Source organism: Salmo trutta, chromosome 11 (assembly GCF_901001165.1).
Source record: "Salmo trutta chromosome 11, fSalTru1.1, whole genome shotgun sequence".
Lineage (NCBI taxonomy): Eukaryota > Metazoa > Chordata > Actinopteri > Salmoniformes > Salmonidae > Salmo > Salmo trutta.
In genome coordinates, this window is record NC_042967.1 from 11428062 (window position 1) to 11446304 (window position 18243).

The window sequence follows — 18243 nt, forward strand, 5'->3', positions numbered from 1 at the left end:
GTGCACTATGTAGGAACTAAGGTTCCATTTGGGATGCAGACTAGGTCTCTACCAGGGTGGGACTATTGAAATCTATCTGCTAAAATATTAAAGCTTTAACTGGCAATGGCACAGTGATTTAACCTTAAGGGGGCTAAGACTGAAAATACTTCAGTTTCAAATAGAGCTCTTTTTGACTGATGCTGTAACTGCACAGCGGCAGGAAGGAGACACAGATACTGTGTTTGGATTAGGAGAGGAACATTGGGTCTTTGCCTCTCTGCTCTTTACTTGACATTTATGTAATGAATGGAAATAGAAATAGCTGGGTTATGTGTGGACACAATCATTTCTGGCCCGAACACCCCTCCCCCAGATACTTCTTGTTTGAATAGTGGATAATATTGGCTTGTCTATCAGTGACCTTTTCTAATTAATGTAAATCTGAATTGAGATCCTGGTACATGTTCTTACTTAGCTAAGGGTTAGTCTTGCCTCTACTTGGTGGAAACAGACAATCATTTGTAATTTGTTTTATGTCTCAAATGGAAATGCATTTGTCCAGCAAGCAGAGCTAAAGCTAACATGATCAAATAGATCAATATGACTTACAAAGTTACTGTATGGTACCTACAGTACCTTAATAATACCCTTACTGCCTTGGAAAACAATCTCCCCTTTACCTTCATGGAAACCATTACAGTAAATCATGATAAAGATAGACTTTGTTGAAGTTCTTTATGTGGACATTTGTTACATGAGGTCTCAGCTTGCTCGCTGTGTGCAGAGTGACAACTCTTTAGCTACAGGAGGTGTAGTGATTGTCTGTGGTGTCCTGTGAGTTCTCTGTGAGACGTACCGACACGCAGTTCGTCTCTCCTGATGCTCTCGTTATCATGCCAGTCTCTCCTCCTCAAGCCGTCCGTCCAGGTGTAAATGTGTCCTTCGCTCAGCCCCAACGAGAAGCCCTGAGAAAGAGGAGAGGAGGAAGAGGGTGGGGGACAATTCCATCATTCCATCATCACGCACTCTGAGAGATTAAACGCTGCAATTCAGTGTGAGCCTCAGCCAAACAGTAATTTGAAGAGAAAGGTAAAACACTTACATTTTGATAGAGCGTTCAGCCCTGATAATTTAACTGACCATCATTTCTTTTCATTCTCCCTTCCCTCCATCATCAGTCGAACATGTGCTGATTCTATTATTTTTCTTTTTTTCTTCTATATGAATGACATTTGAATTCAACTGTCAAAAAAAATGTATGCATGAACGAGCCTGAAGTGACTTCAAATTGCTCTCTAAAGTGCTTCCCAGTGCAACAAAAGCTAGAACTTGGTAATAATTCAGATACCCTAAGCTTTGTTCTGCTTTCTGTTTGCTTTCTGTGAATTTTGAAGGTTGCCTTGGAGGTTCAGAGAAATAATTGACTTTAACCTGAACTTTAGCAGGGTGCTTGCTGCAAACACAAATACAGTAAATGTTTTATGCTGTACATTCATCTAATGTCATTGAACACTGGTTACTTTAATAATGTTTACATACTGTTTTACAAACTTCATATGTATATGACTGTATTCTAGTCATGGCTCATCCTATATAATTACTGCTGTACAGTCATGGCCAAAGGTTTTGAGAATGACACAAATATTAATTTTCACAAAGTCTGCTGCCTCAATTCGTATGATGGCAATTTGCATATACTCCAGAATGTTATGAAGAGTGATCAGATGAATTGCAATTAATTGCAAAGTCCCTCTTTGCCATGCAAATGAACTGAATCCCCCAAAAACATTTCCACTGCATTTCAGCCCTGCCACAAAAGGACCAGCTGACAACATGTCAGAAATTCTCTCGTTAACACAGGTGTGAGTGTTGACGAGGACAAGGCTCTGTCATGCTGATTGAGTTCGAATAACAGACTGGAAGCTTCAAAGGGAGGGTGGTGCTTGGAATCATTGTTCTTCCTCTGTCAACCATGGTTACCTGCAAGGAAACACATGCCATCATCATTGCTTTGCACAAAAAGGGCTTCACAGGCAAGGATATTGCTGCCAGTAAGATTGCACCTAAATCAACCATTTATCGGATCATCAAGAACTTCAAGGAGAGCGGTTCAATTGTTGTGAAGAAGGCTTCAGGGCGCCCAAGAAAGTCCAGCAAGCGCCAGGACCGTCTCCTGAAGTTGATTCAGCTGCGGGATCAGGGCACCACCAGTACAGAGCTTGCTCAGGAATGGCAGCAGGCAGGTATGAGAGCATATGCACGCACAGTGAGGCAAAGACTTTTGGAGGATGGCACTTACTTCCAAGATGGCGTAGCAGTCAGACGTCTTTGTCCTGTCGTGTCCCTTGTATTTATCTTTTTATATATTTTTCTTCGCATATCTTTTAAAATATTTCCCTAAACCTCAACTACTCTACTGCAACCCGCCTCACCCAATGTGGCGTGGATCTGGTTTTTTTTCTAAAGTATTTCTATTTACTTCAGATCTGGAATCCCTCAACTGAAGCTAGCCAGCTAACTACCTACCAAATATCAGTCAGCAAACCACTGCTAGCGGTCATCAGCTAACCTTTAGCTCGGAAAGCTCTCGCCAGTTCGTACAACGTGACTCAAACCAGAGCAAAACGGACCAATTTTTTTCTCTCCATATCCCCGGATTCCTACCGCAAACTCTGAACATTTTCATCTGGATCTTCGCAACTAGCTAACCGCAATCCCGGGTGACTACTCCTGGCTAGCTTTCCATCCCGGAGCACGCACCAATTAGCCTGAAGCTAGCCCGGCTAGGGCTCCTAGGCTACCACCGAAGCCCACTCCTGAGCTACAATATCCGGACCCCTTCTACTGCCTGTACGGGGCACGGAACCCCGCCGATTCCCTACGACTGGAATACCGACATAATCTGCACGAGGATTCCAACAGGCCCCTCAGGTGCGACGTCCACTGAAGGCCCATTCTGCTAACCGTGGCATGCTAGCTACCTAGAGCTACTTGGAACCCTACTAAAACTCGACTGGTCTATCGATGTCACCGCACGAAGAGGCAAAAACAGACTTACTTCCATCGCGACGTCCCCCAAAGGCCCTTCTGCTAACTTGCTAGCCCTGGTCTAGTAACTGCTAGCTTGCTAGCCCCGGTCTGCTAACTGCTAGCTTGCTTACCCCAGTCTGCTAACTGCTAGCTTGCTTGCCCCAGTCTGCTAACGGCTTGCTTGCTAACCCGGTCTGCTAGCTTGCTAGCCCCGGTCTGCTAACTGCTAGCTTGTTAGCCCCGGCCTACTAACTGCTAGCCTGTTAGCACCGGCCTGATAACTGTCTGAATCGCCGTGTCCCCAACCAGCCCAACCACTCACTGGACCCATATGTTCACTTGGCTACGCATGCCTCTCTCTAATATCAATATGCCTCGTCCATTACTGTCCTGGTTAGTGATTACTGTCTTATTTCACTGTAGAGCCTCTAGCCCTGCTCAATATGCCTTAACCAACCATGTGGTTCCACCTCCTACAAATGCGATGACATCACCTGGTTTAAACGTCTCTAGAGACTATATCTCTCTCATGCCTTGAATCTATGCTATCGTTCCCAGAAACCTGCTCCTTTTACTCTCTGTTCCGAACGTGCTAGACAGCCAGTTCGTATAGCCTTTAGCCATACCCTTATCCTACTTCTCCTCTGTTCCTCTGGTGATGTGGAGGTTAATCCAGGTCCTGCAGCGCCTAGTTCCACTCCCACTCCCCAGGTGCTCTCATTTGTTGACTTCTGTAACCGTAAAAGTCAAGGTTTCATGCATGTTAACATTAGAAGCCTACTCCCTATGTTTGTTTTACTCACTGCTTTAGCACACTCTGCCAACCCGGATGTCTTAGCCGTGTCTGAATCCTGGCTTAGGAAAACCACCAAAAACCCTGAAATCTCCATCCCTAACTATAACATTTTCCGCCAAGATAGAACTGCCAAAGGGGGCGGTGTTGCAATCTACTGCAAAGATAGCCTGCAAAGTTCTGTCTTACTATCCAGGTCTGTACCCAAACAATTCAAGCTTCTACTTCAAAAAAATTCACCTTTCCAGAAACAAGGCTTGTCCGGAGAAGACAAGGTGAGCGCTACCATCAGTCCTGTGTCATGCCAACAGTAAAGCATCCTGAGACCATTCATGGGCTCACTCACAATCTTGCCTAAGAACACAGCCATGAATAAAGAATGGTACCAACACATCCTCCAAGAGCAACTTCTTCCAACAATCCAGGAACAGTTTGGGGACGAACAATGCCTTTTCCAGCATGATGGAGCACCTTGCCACAAGGCAAAAGTGATAACTAAGTGGCTCGGGGAACAAAACATCAATATTTTGGGTCCATAGCAAGGAAACTCCCCAGACCTTAATCCCATTGAGAACTTGTGGTCAATCCTCAAGAGGCGGGTGGACAAACAAAAACCCACAAATTCTGACAAACTCCAAGCATTGATTATGCAAGAATGGGCTGCCATCAGTCAGGATGTAGCCCAGAAGTTAATTGACAGCATGCCCGGGCAGATTGCAGAGGCCTTGAAAAAGAAGGGTCAACACTGCAAATATTGTCTCTTTGCATCAACTTCAGGTAATTGTCAATAAAAGCCTTTGACACTTATGAAATGCTTGTAATTATACTTCACTATTCCATAGTAACATCTGACAAAAATATCTGAAGACACTGAAGCAGCAAACTTTGTGGAAATTAATATTTGTGTCATTCTCAAAACTTTTGCCACGACTGTACACACCTTTTCTATTCATATACTGTCCTTACTGTCTATACACACCATTCGCATTCATACAGTACCAGTCAAACGTTTGGACACTCCTATTCATTCAAGTGCTTTTCTTTCTTTTTACTCTTTTCTACATTGTAGAATAATAGTGAAGACATCAAAACTATGAAATAACACATATGGAATCATGTAGTAACCAAAAAAGTGTAACCAAAAAACAAATCAAAATATATTTTGTATTTGAGATTCTTCAAAGTAGCCACCCTTAGCCTTGATGAAAGCTTTACACACTATCGGCATTCTCTCAACCAGCTTCATGAGGCCGTCACCTGGAATAAATTTCAATTAACAGGTGTGCCTTTTTAAAAGTTAATTTGTTGATTTTCTTTCCTTCTTAATGCGTTTGAGCCAGTCAGTTGTGCTGTGACAAGGTAGGGTTGGTACACAGAAGATTTGGTAAAAGACCAAGTCCATATTATGGCAAGAATAGCTCAAATAAGCAAAGAGAAACAACAGTCCATCATTACTTTAAGACATAAAGGTCAGTCAATATGGAACATTTGAAGAACTTTGTGCAGTCGCAAAAACCATCAAGCACTATGATGAAACTGGCTCTCATGAGGACCGCCACAGGAAAGGAAGACCCAGAGTTACCTCTGCTGCAGAGGATAAGTTCATTAGAGTCACCAGCCTCAGTTATTGCAGCCCAAATAAATGCTTCACAGAGTTCAAGTAACAGATACAGTGGGGGAAAAAGGTATTTGATCCCCTGCTGATTTTGTACGTTTGCCCACTTACAAAGAAATGATCAGTCTATAATTTTAATAGTAGGTTTATTTGAACAGTGAGAGACAGAATAACAACAAAAAAATCCTGAAAAACGCATGTCAAAAATGTTAGAAAATGATTAGCATTTTTATGAGGGAAATAAGTATTTGACCCCTCTGCAAAACATGACTTAGTACTTGATGGCAAAACCCTTGTTGGCAATCACAGAGGTCAGACGTTTCTTGTAGTTGGCCACCAGGTTTGCACACATCTCAGGAGGGATTTGTCCCACTCCTCTTAGCAGATCTTCTCCAAGTCATTAAGGTTTCGAGGCTGACGTTTGGCAACTCGAACCTTCAGCTCCCTCCACAGATTTTCTATGGGATTAAGGTCTGGAGACTGGCTAGGCCACTCCAGGACCTTAATGTGCTTCTTCTTGAGCCACTCCTTTGTTGCCTTGGCCGTGTGTTTTGGGTCATTGTCATGCTGGAATACCCATCCACGACCCATTTTCAATGCCCTGGCTGAGGGAAGGAGGTTCTCACCCAAGATTTGACGGTACATGGCCCCGTCCATCGTCCCTTTGATGCTGTAAAGTTGTCCTGTCCCCTTTGCAGAAAAACACCCCCAAAGCATAATGTTTCCACCTCCATGTTTGACGGTGGAGATGGTGTTCTTGGGGTCATAGGCAGCATTCCTCCTCCTCCAAACACGGCGAGTTGATGTCAAAGAGCTCCATTTTGGTCTCATCTGACCACAACACTTTCACCAGTTGTCCTCTGAGTCATTCAGATGTCCATTGGCAAACTTCAGACGGGAATGTATATGTATTCTTGAGCAGGGGGACCTTGCGAGCGCTGCAGGATTTCAGTCCTTCACGGCGTAGTGTGTTACCAATTGTTTTCTTGGTGACTATGGTCCCAGCTGCCTTGAGATCATTGACAAGATCCTCCCGTGTAGTTCTGGGCTGATTCCTCACCGTTCTCATGATCATTGCAACTCCACCAAGTGAGATCTTGCATGGAGCCCCAGGCCGAGGGATATTGACAGTTCTTTTGTGTTTCTTCCGTTTGCGAATAATCGCACCAAATGTTGTCACCTTCTCACCAAGCTGCTTGGCGATGGTCTTGTAGCCCATTCCAGCCTTGTGTAGGTCTACAATCTTGTCCCTGACATCCTTGGAGAGCTCTTTGGTCTTGGCCATGGTGGAGAGTTTGGAATCTGATTGATTGATTGCATCTGTGGACAGGTGTCTTTTTTACAGGTAGCAAGCTGCGGTTAGGAGCACTCCCTTTAAGAGTGTGCTCCTAATCTCAGCTCGTTACCTGTATAAAAGACACCTGGGAGCCAGAAATCTTTCTGATTGAGAGGGGGTCGTCAAATACTTATTTCCCTCATTAAAATGCAAATCAATTTATAACATTTCTGACATGCGTTTTTCTGGATATTTTTGTTGTTATTCTGTCTCTCACTGTTCAAATAAACCTACCATTAAAATTATAGACTGATCCTTTCTTTTTCAGTGGGCAAACGTACAAAATCAGCAGGGGATCAAATACTTTTTCCCCCACTGTACATCTATCTCAACATCAACTGTTCAGAGGAGACTATGTGAATCAGGCCTTCATGGTCGAATTGCTGCAAAGAAACCACTACTGAAAAACACCCATAAGAAGAGGAGACTTGCTTGGGCCAAGAAACACGAGCAATAGACATTAGACCGGTGGAAATTTGTCCTTTGGTCTGATGAGTCCAAATTTGAGATTTTAGGTTCCAACAGCCATGTGTTTGTGAGACGCAGAGTATGTGAATGGACGATCTCCGCATGTGTGGTTCCCACCCCACCGTGAAGCATGGAGGAGGTGGTGTGATGGTGTGGGGGTGCGTTGCTGGTGACACTAAGTGATTTATTTAGAATTCAAGGCAGCATGGCTACCACAGCATTCTGCAGTAATACGCCATCCCAACTGGTTTGCGCTTAGTGGGATTATCATTTGTTTTTCAACAGGACAATGACCCAACACACCTCTATTTGACCAAGAAGGACAGTGATGGAATGCTGCATCAGATGACCTGGGCTTTACAATCACCCGACCTCAACCAAATTGAGATGGTTTGGACTGCAGAGTGAAGGAAAAGCAGCCAACTAGTGCTCAGCATATGTGGGTACTCCTTCAAGACTGTTGGAAAAGCATTCCAGGTAAGGCTGTTTGAGAGAATGCCAAGAGTGCAAAGCTGTCATCAAGGCAATGGGTGGCTACTTTGAAGAATCTAAAATCAAAATATATTTAATAAACACTTTTTTTGGTTACTACATGATTCCATGTGTGTTATTTCATAGTTTTGATGTCTTCACTATTATTCTACAATGTAGAAAATAGTACAAATAAATAAATATTTATTTGCATTCCTGACTCTGATTAATGTCAATCTGATATGTCTCAATTTCTTGTTCTTTTATTTTACTTTTGGATTATGTGATTATTGTTATTGTTATTGTATTGCTAGATATTGCTGCATTGTTGGAGCAAGAAACATACGCATTTTGCTGCATTGGCGATAACATCTGCAAAACTGTGTACGTGACCAATAAACTTAGATTTTATTTGAAGTCATAACCGGAGGGGGAAGAATAAGCTTTTATGAAATGCTACTTTTAAAAGAACCGTGGCGCAGATAGGGCTTCGTAATCTCTCCTTCTCTCTCACTCTCTCACACACACGCACACACTCCTGATATGATAAATCTCAAAGGTGTGTATAATCATATTAGTCATCGCAGGGCAGGCAAAATGTTTCTGTTCCTGGTTTGATATCTCTTGAGGATTTAGGAGTCGTCGTTACTCCAAAGTGACTAACCGCCAAGCCCTGAAAAAGATCTGTGCATTTACAGTGTCTTTTCTGATCATAGAAATGGGAGAGAAGAGGAACACTGCAATTACTCCACGGGGTATCTACCGAAGAAGACCCATTGACAAATGGGTTAAAGTGGACCATTATGTTTCCTGTCTGTTTCCAAAAGCTGCTGAAATGTAGGCTCTTCTGAGGCCCTGCATCATATATTTTTTCAAGAGATGCTGCAGTATCATGGCATGTAGGTGGAAATGTGGTTATTGTGGTTTAAATGGACCCCTCACTAAATGGACCCCTCACAAATGGACTCCTATAGTACTTTGCCTCAGAAGAGACTACTTTTCAGCAGCTTTTGGAACACCAGAGTCATAATGATCCACTTTATCACTTCCCATTTGTCAATGGGTCTTTTTTGTTCGATTCCCTGTGGAGTAATTGTGGTGTTTCTCTTCTCTCCCCTAGTAGCAGCGGGTTAATGCCCTATGGGTAGCTGCATGGCTATGACGAGCAATTTGAGCTACAGGGCTACAACTAGACCTTGGTTATGTTCAGTAGGGCACCCAGTAGTAAAATCTCTTCAGATAATACATCCCTGTTTCACGCCATTTCAAAATGTTTCCCCTCAACTGAACAAGACAATAGAGGCATTCTGTAATGCTATTATCTCATCTCAGAGATCCTGATAGCACATTCATGTTATCTCTGAGAACAAACACACTCCTGAATGGTAAATCAACAGACGTTCCTCATGAGAGTCGTATTGGAGTGGTTTACTGTTGGCTGAAGGCGATATGGCTGTGTTTACACAGGTAGCCAATTTGTGATCTTTTTCCACTAATTGGCCTTTGGACCAATCAAATCAGCTCTGAGAAAGATTGGATGTGAAAAGATCAGAATTGGGCTGCCTGTGTAAATGCAGCCCATGAGGCACACATCAAAATAAGGGATTTGGAGATAGAGGAACAAGAGTAATTTAAAGAGACACACAACAATGAATGTGCTTTTGAATAACTTTAAAAAGCCATGTAGATATATGAAGAGAGCGATCATGATCATATCGGAGAAATTCAAATCTTGAATGAGGTGTTATTTTAGAGCTAATCAGCCTCCGCTGGACATAATCCAGTTACTTTACAGTTGGACGTGATCTAAAATCTAACGGAGCATGTCTTTTTGAGACACAGTTATTACAGTCTCCTCACTTTACTAATCAGAGGTAAGAAGGATAGCGAAACAGTTGGATAATTGAAAATAAGCTCCAATGTAAAATGAAGCATGAGGTTGAAAAGAAAAATGTGTGTTTACTGCTTAGAGTTCAATTCTCTATTAGGGACAGACGTGAGATTTAGAGAACACATCTGATAAACCTTGTGATGAAAAAACAAGGACAGTGTTGACTTCTAAAAGTCAACTGATGCTACTAATTAGCATAGGATACATTTCAGACTTTTCTTTCCTTTTTTTAGGTAATGTTGCCATGACAACTGTTCAATAAACTGAGGATACTTTATGAAGCCACTTCACCCACATGAGAGTAAAGGATGCTACAGTTTATGTGAGGGATAACTGTGTCTGTTTTTACACATCCACGCCAGCTTGTTTTCAGTACAAAGAATATATTCTAACTACTCAGGTAGAGCCTAAGAGGCTGATATCATTACAGTGACCCTGCGAAACCCTGCACTTTGAGTAATTTACATCTCTCTCAAGCTGACACGGGACACAGCGCAAAATAATTGCCAAGCCAAGGGGTAATCACAATCTTTAAAGGAGTGCAATTTTCATTTATATTGTCCTATAATTCCTATTTCATTGCCACCTGAAGACACTAGGTCCACACCTGTTAAATGTCTAAATGACCCCAGGGTTTCACACACACGAAGACAGATAGGGAACTCATCTTCTAATCCACACCTCATAAAGGACAGGTCAAGAGGTGTTGGAGCTGGCTACCAATATTTCATGACTTCTCCTTCTCAGACTCCCAGGCTTTGAAGGCTACGACACAGACACACACACACACACACACACACACACACACACACACACACACACACACAAATGTGCGTGTGCATGCAAACAGACACACACATACACAGCAAAGAAATGTTTTGAACAAAGCAGCCCGCCGCCCTAAGCACTGTGCATCTGTTCATGCCCTTTCACCTATTGTGCTTTCACCTGCTTTCATTTTTTTAATGTAGACTGTATGTTTTTCTAGGTAAGTATCAGGTCAGGAATAACTCCAGAGTACAATGTTTTCTTCTCTCCAGTTCTATCCAGAATAGAGAGTATGTATGCATTGAGCTAGCTAATCGTATGCATAGAGCTAGCTAATCGACCTAGCCTCTGAAGAGTGTTGTTTTCTGCAAAGAGGTTGAATTCTTGTTGAGGGTTGTTCTTGTTCAGGGTTGTCCTGGACTCATTGTGAACTGTGAGACTGTTCCTTTTGGTCTGGGTTTTGTCCTTCAATGTCCTTGCAGCACTGGCGGTGAGCCACTTAAAAATACATCTGAAAGAAACACTACTTCAAGGTAAAGTTAGGTAGGAGGCTATTGAATAAGTACATGCTTTAAAGGCTGATTCTTAAATACTTTTCCCCAACATTACAGATATTTTCCGACACGCACGATACAGGAAGTTATTTTTGCAACTGTCTTCGGTAAGAGGACTTTGTGGGTAAATGTAAATGGTTCTTTTTTTCTATGCCCTATGTATATTCAAACTAAAACCTTATGGAGAAATAAGCCCTAATGCTTTGAAAATATACACTTTTCCCACCAACCAATGCTGTAAAACACAATCAAGGTGGAAAGTAAGTAAAATCCACACAGTTGAGCATACTTAAAAATCTCTTAAATTCTCCTGACAGATAGCTAGACAGACAGGCTGATCAATAAACAGTACAGTGACCTTGCCTCTGTAAATCTGAACTCAGCAGTGGATCAAGGCTTGACAGGTCCTGTGGGGGATGGCTCGAATCAAAATAAGAGGAAGACATACTACTCAGACCAGACTAACCCTGTCTTAGTGTACTCTCCATAGAGATACACACATCACTGTATCCATCTCCGGGGTACTCCCCCTTTCTCTAAACAGTCTCCTCTGCTTATTCTGTTCTGTTCTGTTTTTTCTTCTCTCCACTGATCTGTTCCTTCTAATCCTGTACTGTACAGTGTACTCTTCCTCTCTCTCTGAAACCAAAATGTTGTTTGGTTTTTCCTCTCCTCTCCTGTCCTGTACTTATTCTGTTCATCTGTTCTGTTCTATTCATCTGTTCTGTTCTGTTCATCTGTTCTGTTCATCTGTTCTGTTCTGTCCTATTCGGTTAATCTGTCCTGTCCTGTTCTGTTAATCTGGCCTGTTCTGTCCTGTTAATCTGTCCTGTTTTGTTCACCTCTCCTGTTCTGTTCTGTACTGTTCTGTCCTGTTCATCTGTCCTGTTCTGTTCTGTCCTATTCATCTGTTCTGTTCTGTCCTGTTCATCTGTTCGTTTCTCTCCTGTTCTGTACGGTTCTGTTCATCTGTCCTGTTCTGTTCTGTCCTGTTCTGTCCTGTCCTATTCATCTGTTCTGTTCTGTTCTTTTCATCTGTTCTGTTCTGTCCTGTCCTGTTCTGTTAATCTGTTCTGTTCTGTTCTGTTGCATTTTCTTCTCCTTCACCTTCACCTTGTCTGTTTGCTCTCCTCCTCCTCTCCTCCTTATTCTCTCCTCCTTATTCCCTTTCTGTTTTCTCTCTTCTCCTCCTCTCTACTCTTTCTCTTACTCTTCCCTCTGTTCTTAGAGCACGCTGAGACTGGCAGTCTGTCGGGCTGCGCTCCCTGCACATTGATTCCAGTAAATTTACCAATTACCGTACAGGCTCTGCCCAGACAGCTCGGGGTCTGGGGCCACAGACTCACTGCACAATGTGCTACTTAATTACACATGCTGAGAATGCTGCTCTCTCGCTCAGCAGAGGAACACGCAGGTATTGCAGGAGTTGTTTTATAACCTACATGCACTAACACACAGATTCATTTGGGAGTACTTTTAGGTCTCTGTATTCTAACAATGGGAACGGTTCTTCATATAATGATGGCAGACGATGTGATTTTCAATAGATACTGTATCTGCAGTGATACTATAGAACTGACATTTAACAACCCATTCGTGAAGGTTGTTAGGTATTCTGACTTTCTCTGGTCACCAACTGTGACTCAGTAGTAATCTGTCTCTCTCTCTCTCATCATCACTACCAGTCCCATGTGGCGCTGCAAATTAATGTCTGTTTGGATTTGGCATACAGTTCTGTCTTTCTCTTCCACTATGGATACTGTGTGACTCCGTGCCTACAGCCCCTTCCCTCTCTCTCTCTTTCCATTCCATGCCAGGAAAGAAACGAACATGGGAAGATATTTCACTCTCCCTATGCAAATGTTTGCTCATCAGAGTGCAGTGATGACCCTGGTAGCGGCCGTCGAGGTCGCTCCGCTCTCTCTGGAGGGAGAGGTTATGAAGTTTTCACTGGCACATATTTACGAGAGAGAGAGAGAGAGAGAGAAAGAGAGAGAGAGAAAGAGAGAGAGAGAGAGAGAGAGAGCTCCCAACATCTGGGCTGGCTGGGGTTCTCAGTGGCACAGACTTCACTTAGCATTATGGGCAAATGTTTTCTCTGATGTTTGTTACACTGAATGACTGCCACTACTAGAAGCCTATATAGGCAGCAGCTGTGACGGTCTTGAAATGTGAGGTTACGATAATTGGTCAGGCAATATACACGGTCATCGAAATAACCGTTCAGGGTTAAACAAGACATTACACTTCCTTATTATTATGTAATTTCCTTACTATTCAAGTTATTACTCACAAATATTAATCAGCAAATGAAGAAATGCCAAGTTGGAGAGGATCTGTCACATTTTCGTATTGACACAACATTAATGGAGTCCCCATAAAGATATATGCCTACCCTGTCCTTGTCTGTTGGCTTTTCAGGATATAATCCTAATTCGACGCACAAAACCATTCATTCAAACAAAGTCCGATCGGTTTTCTCCCACTTTCCCCCAAATAGCTGCATTGGGATATGTTCTTCAAAGAGAGGATGCCGTAATTTGAGAAATAATGTAGCCGAAGAAATTAGGCCTTTTACAAGATTAAATCATGACAGGAGCATTTGACTGTTATTAAAGAGATGGAGTCCAGACAGGCTACTTTAGGAAACTTTCTGAATGGACATATAGGCCTATAGAGAAAATCAGTGAACTCACACATGCACACCGTCAATCAAAGCCACCAGTGAATGTCATATACTGTAAAAGAGCAAATATTTCTCCTTTCCTTAAAACGTATTTACAAACCTAGGCCTACCTTAGGCTTTCACGAAAGTAGGCTATAAGATAATGAACTGACAAGGAAAGTATGAAGGGGCCAGCTATGCCATAGTATGAAGATGAAATTGACAATCATTCAAATATAAATAAATACAGGCAACAGGACCAAAGCCTACTTCTCAGCAATGCTGATTATTGAGGGGGAAAGCGTTGGAAAAATTACTTTCAGGAATAATGTGAGGAACTGTTATAATACTATGAGGAACTATTATTATATGGCGCCGACAGACATGGCAGCTCTGCTTCTAACTCCAAAGCAACTTTGCAGTATTTAGTTTTTTGTGTGCAATTTCTTACATTTTTTGCACCACAACGTGTTTTGTGTTATTACATACAGCCAGAAAGAACTTTTGGATATCAAAGAGGCGGTAACTCAACGGCATTACGACGAGGGATATTACTTTCCTGGATTGGATCCTTGTTCGTTCCCCCAGGGCTATTGAACTTATCCCAGAGGCTACTCCAAGATGCTGCGGGCGGAGATGAGGTATTCGGAGTGGACTTCTAGTCTGATACAGGAGGCGGGGACACCATCACCGCTTCCGAGTATATTACTCGCCAATGTTCCGTCTCTGGACAATAAAGTAGACGAGCTCAGGGCAAGGATCTCCTTCCAGAGAGACATCAGGGACTGTAACATACTCTGTTTCACGGAATCATGGCTCTCTCCGGGTATACTGTCCCAGTCCATACAGCCAGCTGGGTTCTCAACACATCGTGCAGACAGAAATAAAGAACTCTCCAGGAAGAAGAAAGGCATTGGTGTATGTTTCATGATTAACTACTCATGGTGTGATTGTGATAGCGTACAGAAACTCAAGTCCTTTTGTTCATCCAACCTAGAAAACCTCACAATCAAAGGCCGACCGTATTATCTCCCAAGAGAATTCTCTTCGGTTATAGTCACAGCCGTGTATATTCCCCCTCAAGCCACGACAGCCCTCATGGAACTCCACTGGACTTTGTGCACACTGGAAACCACATATCCTGAGGGAGCATTTATCGTAGCTGGGGATTTTAACAAAGCAAATTTGAGGAAAATGCTACTGAAGTTCTATCAACACATTGGCTGTAGTACACCGCGCTACTAAAACACTTGATCACTGCTATTCGCCCTTCCGGGATGGCTACAAGGCCTTCCCCCGTCCTCCCTTCGGCAAATCAGATCACAACTCCATTTTTCTCCTCCCTTCCTCTAGGCAGAAACTCAAACAGGAAGTACCAGTGCTAAGGTCTATTAAACGCTGGTCGGACCAATCGGAATTCATGCTTCAAGATTGTTTTGATCACGCGGACTGGGATATGTTCTGGGTAGCCTCTGAGAATAATATTAACGATGTCACGGACATGGTGACTGAGTTAATCAGGAAGTGTATATGGGATGTTGTTCCCACGGTGACTATTAAAACCTACCCAAACCAGAAACTATGGATAGATGGCAGCATTAGTGCAAAACTGAAAGTGCAAACCACCGCATTTAACCATGGCAAAGTGACTGGGAATAAGGTTGAATACAAACAGTGTAGTTATTCTCTCCGTAAGGCAAAAAGTCAGTGCAGAGACAAAGTGGAGTTGCAATTCAATGGCTCAGACACGAGTCATATATGGTAGGGTCTACAGACAATCACGAATTACAAAGGGAAAACCAGCCAAGTCACGGACACCGACATCTTGCTTCCAGACAAGCTAAACACCTTCATCACCCGCTTTGAGGATAACACAGTGCCACTGACCGGCCCGCTCCCAAGGACTGTGGGCTCTCATTCTCCGTGGCCACGTGAGTAAGACATTCAAGCTTGTTAACCCTTGCAAGGCTGCCAGACCAGACAGCATCCCTAGCCGCGTCCTCAGCGTTTACGGACATATTCAATCTCTCCCTATCCCAGTCCGCTGTCCCCACTTGCTTAAATATATCCACCATTGTTCCTGTACCCAAAAAAGCAAAGGTAACTGAACTAAATTATTATAGCCCCGTAGCAGTCACTTCTGTCATCATGAAGTGCTTTGAGAGGCTAGTTAATGATCATATCACTTCTACGTCACCTGACACCCTAGACCCATTTCAATTTGCTTACCGCCCCAATAGATCCACAGACGATGCAATCTCCATCACACTGCCATATCCCATCTAAACAAGAGGAATACCTAAGTCAGAATTCTGTTCATTGACTATAGCTTAGCCTTCAACCCCATAGTACCCTCCAAGCTCTTCATTAAGTTCGGGGCCCTGGGTCTGAACCCCGCCCTGTGCAACTGTGTCCTGGACTTCCTGATGGGCCGCCCCCAGGTGGTGAAGTTAGGAAAAAACACTTCCACTTCGCTGATCCTCAACACAGGTTCCCCACAAGGGTGCGTGCTCAGCCCCCTCCTGTACTTCCTGTTCACCCATGACTGCGTGGCTGCGCATACCTCCAACTCAATCATCAAGTTTGCAGACGACACAACAGTAGTAGGCCTGATTACCAACAATGACGAGACAGCCTACAGGGAGAAGGTGTGGGCCCTGGTGGAGTGGTGCCAGGAAAATAACCTCTCCCTCAACGTCAACAAAATGAAGGAGCTGATCGTGGACTACAGGAAACAGCAGAGGGAGCACGCCCCCATCCACATTAACGGGACCGCAGTGGAGAAGGTGGAAAGCTTCAAGTTCCTCGGCGTATACATCACTGACAATCTGAAATGGTCCACCCACACAGACAGTGTGGTGAAGAAGGTGCAACAGTGCCTCTTCAACCTCAGGAGGCTGAAGAAATTCACCTTGGTCCCTCAGACCCTTAGGGACTTTTACAGATGTACAATTGAGAGCATCCTGTCGGGCTGTATCACTGCCTGGTATGGCAACTGCACCGCCCGCACCCACAGGGATCTCCAGAGGGTGGTGTGGTCTGTCCAACGCATCACAGGAGGCACACTGCCTGCCCTCAAGGACACCTACACCACCCAATGTCACAGGAAGGCCAAAACGATCATCAAGGACATCAACCACCCGAGCCACGGCCTGTTCACCCCGCTATCGTCCAGAAGGCGAGGTCAGTACAGGTGCATCAAAGCTGGGACAGAGAGACTGAAAAACAGCTTCTATCTCAAGGCCATCAGACTGTTAAATATCCATCACTAGCCTGGTACCACCCGGTTACTCAACCCTGCACCTTAGAGACTGCTGCCCTATATACATAGACATGGAATCACTGGCCACTTTAATAATGGAACACTAGTCACTTTAATAATATTTACATGCTGCTTTACTCATCTCATATCTATATACTTTATTCTATTCTACTGTATTTTAGTCAATGCCACTCTGACATTGCTCATCCTAATATTTATATATTTCTTAACTCCATTCTTTTACTTTTTAGATTTGTTTGTATTGTTGTGAATTGTTAGATATTACTGCACTGTTGGAGCTAGGAACACAAGCATTTTGCTACACCCGCAATAACATCTGCTAAATATGTGTACGTGACCAATAAAATGTTATTTGACTTGATCATTTGAATGGATGTAACAAAAAAAAACAGACTTTGTTGACTTACTGTGTGAGGTGAAGAAAAAATGCGAGAAGCAGGCCAGGTACTTCTATGCGTGCTCATGCGCACGGCGCTCTGACTACATTAACAGGACAGAGAACCCGGACGCTCTGTCTATATTAACAGGACAGAGAACCCAGACACTCTGTCTACATTAACAAGACAGAGAACCCAGATGCTCTGTCTACATTAACAGGACAGAGAACCCAGACACTCTGTCTACATTAACAGGACAGAGAACCCAGACACTCTGTCTACATTAACAGGACAGAGAACCCAGACACTCTGTCTACATTAACAGGACAGAGAACCCAGATGCTCTGTCTACATTAACAGGACAGAGAACCCAGACACTCTGTCTACATTAACAGGACAGAGAACCCAGACGCTCTGTCTACATTAACAGGACAGAGAATCCAGACACTCTGTCTACATTAACAGGACAGAGAACCCAGACACTCTGTCTACATTAACAGGACAGAGAACCCAGACACTCTGTCTATATTAACAGGACAGAGAACCCAGACACTCTGTCTACATTAAGAGGACAGAGAACCCAGACACTCTGTCTACATTAACAGGACAGAGAACCCAGACACGTGCTTCATTCTCACATGGAGCGCGTAAAAGACGGTATGAAATAAACCAAAACTTGTTTCTCACAAGTATAGCAGATTATGAACTCTGCAAACAACGTTTCCATTCCGAGAGTGAGAATGGTACATTTCTGTAATTAATACATGCATTAACAGAAATTAATTGCCTGTTTTCCAAACAGTAGACTACCACATGGGCATTCATAAAAGTCCATTGCGGGCCAACACTGTATAGCTTAGGCTGCTATTCTTCTATAAGGGGATAGGAGGGTGTCATTTAAAAAATCTTGCCTATTTATTTTTACCTTTATTTAACTAAGCAAATCAGTTAAGAACAAGTTCTTATTTTCAGTGATTGACTAGGAACAGTGGGTTAACTGCCTTGTTCAG

The 18243-nt window shown here is 43.3% G+C and overlaps 1 protein-coding gene across 3 annotated transcripts in view; it reads right to left on the minus strand.

The window, feature by feature from the left end:
• Nucleotides 1-18243, minus strand: part of LOC115202213 (polypeptide N-acetylgalactosaminyltransferase-like 6) — a 245480-nt gene that overhangs the window by 187108 nt on the left and 40129 nt on the right. For all 3 annotated transcript variants that reach the window (XM_029766197.1, XM_029766194.1, XM_029766196.1), the window contains exon 3: nucleotides 839-947. In XM_029766197.1, coding sequence (XP_029622057.1) covers nucleotides 839-947 — 109 coding nt within the window. The remainder of the gene's footprint in view (nucleotides 1-838; nucleotides 948-18243) is intronic.